The sequence below is a fragment of the Haliaeetus leucocephalus genome, unplaced genomic scaffold, assembly GCF_000737465.1.
Source record: "Haliaeetus leucocephalus isolate CR32 unplaced genomic scaffold, Haliaeetus_leucocephalus-4.0 Scaffold808, whole genome shotgun sequence".
NCBI classification, from domain to species: domain Eukaryota; kingdom Metazoa; phylum Chordata; class Aves; order Accipitriformes; family Accipitridae; genus Haliaeetus; species Haliaeetus leucocephalus.
This window is the reverse complement of record NW_010973244.1, coordinates 1,162,083-1,162,477: the sequence shown is the minus strand read 5'-3', so window position 1 is coordinate 1,162,477 and position 395 is coordinate 1,162,083. Positions and strand designations below refer to the sequence as shown.

General features: G+C 79.5%; 1 protein-coding gene across 1 annotated transcript in view; it reads right to left on the bottom strand.

The window, feature by feature from the left end:
* Positions 1–389, bottom strand: part of CDK13 (cyclin-dependent kinase 13) — a 45,879-nt gene extending 45,490 nt beyond the window's left edge. Inside the window, exon 1 of the mRNA XM_010581821.1 lies at positions 3–389. Within this exon, the coding sequence (XP_010580123.1) occupies positions 3–339 (337 nt within the window). The 5' untranslated portion in view covers positions 340–389. The remainder of the gene's footprint in view (positions 1–2) is intronic.
* Positions 390–395: the final 6 nt, after the last annotated feature.

Here is a 395-nt window from a genome sequence, read left to right as displayed (position 1 = left end):
GCCCCGCGGCCGCTTCCGCTCCCCCCCGTCCCCGCAGCAGGAGGAGGCGCCGGTGGCCGCCAGGAAGAGCAGGGACTGCGGCGGCAGCGGCGGCTGCAGGAGCGGGGGCTGCAGGAGGGGCGGCTGCAGGAGCGGGAAGAGCAGCGGGTGAGGGGCCGGCGGCGGGGGGGGAGGCTGCGGCTGGGCCGCGAAGCGCTTCCGTCTCCGGTGATGCAGCCGCTTCTTGTCGGCCGCCGCCTCCACCGCCGAGCTGCTGCTGCTGCCGCCGCCGCCGCCGCCCCCCCCCTCGCCCCGGCTTCCCCCGCTCCCGCCGGCCGCCGCGTCCGAGGTGCTCGGCATCGAGCTCACTCACGGCCGAGGACGAGGACGCGGCCTAGGGAATCCGCCGCCGCCGC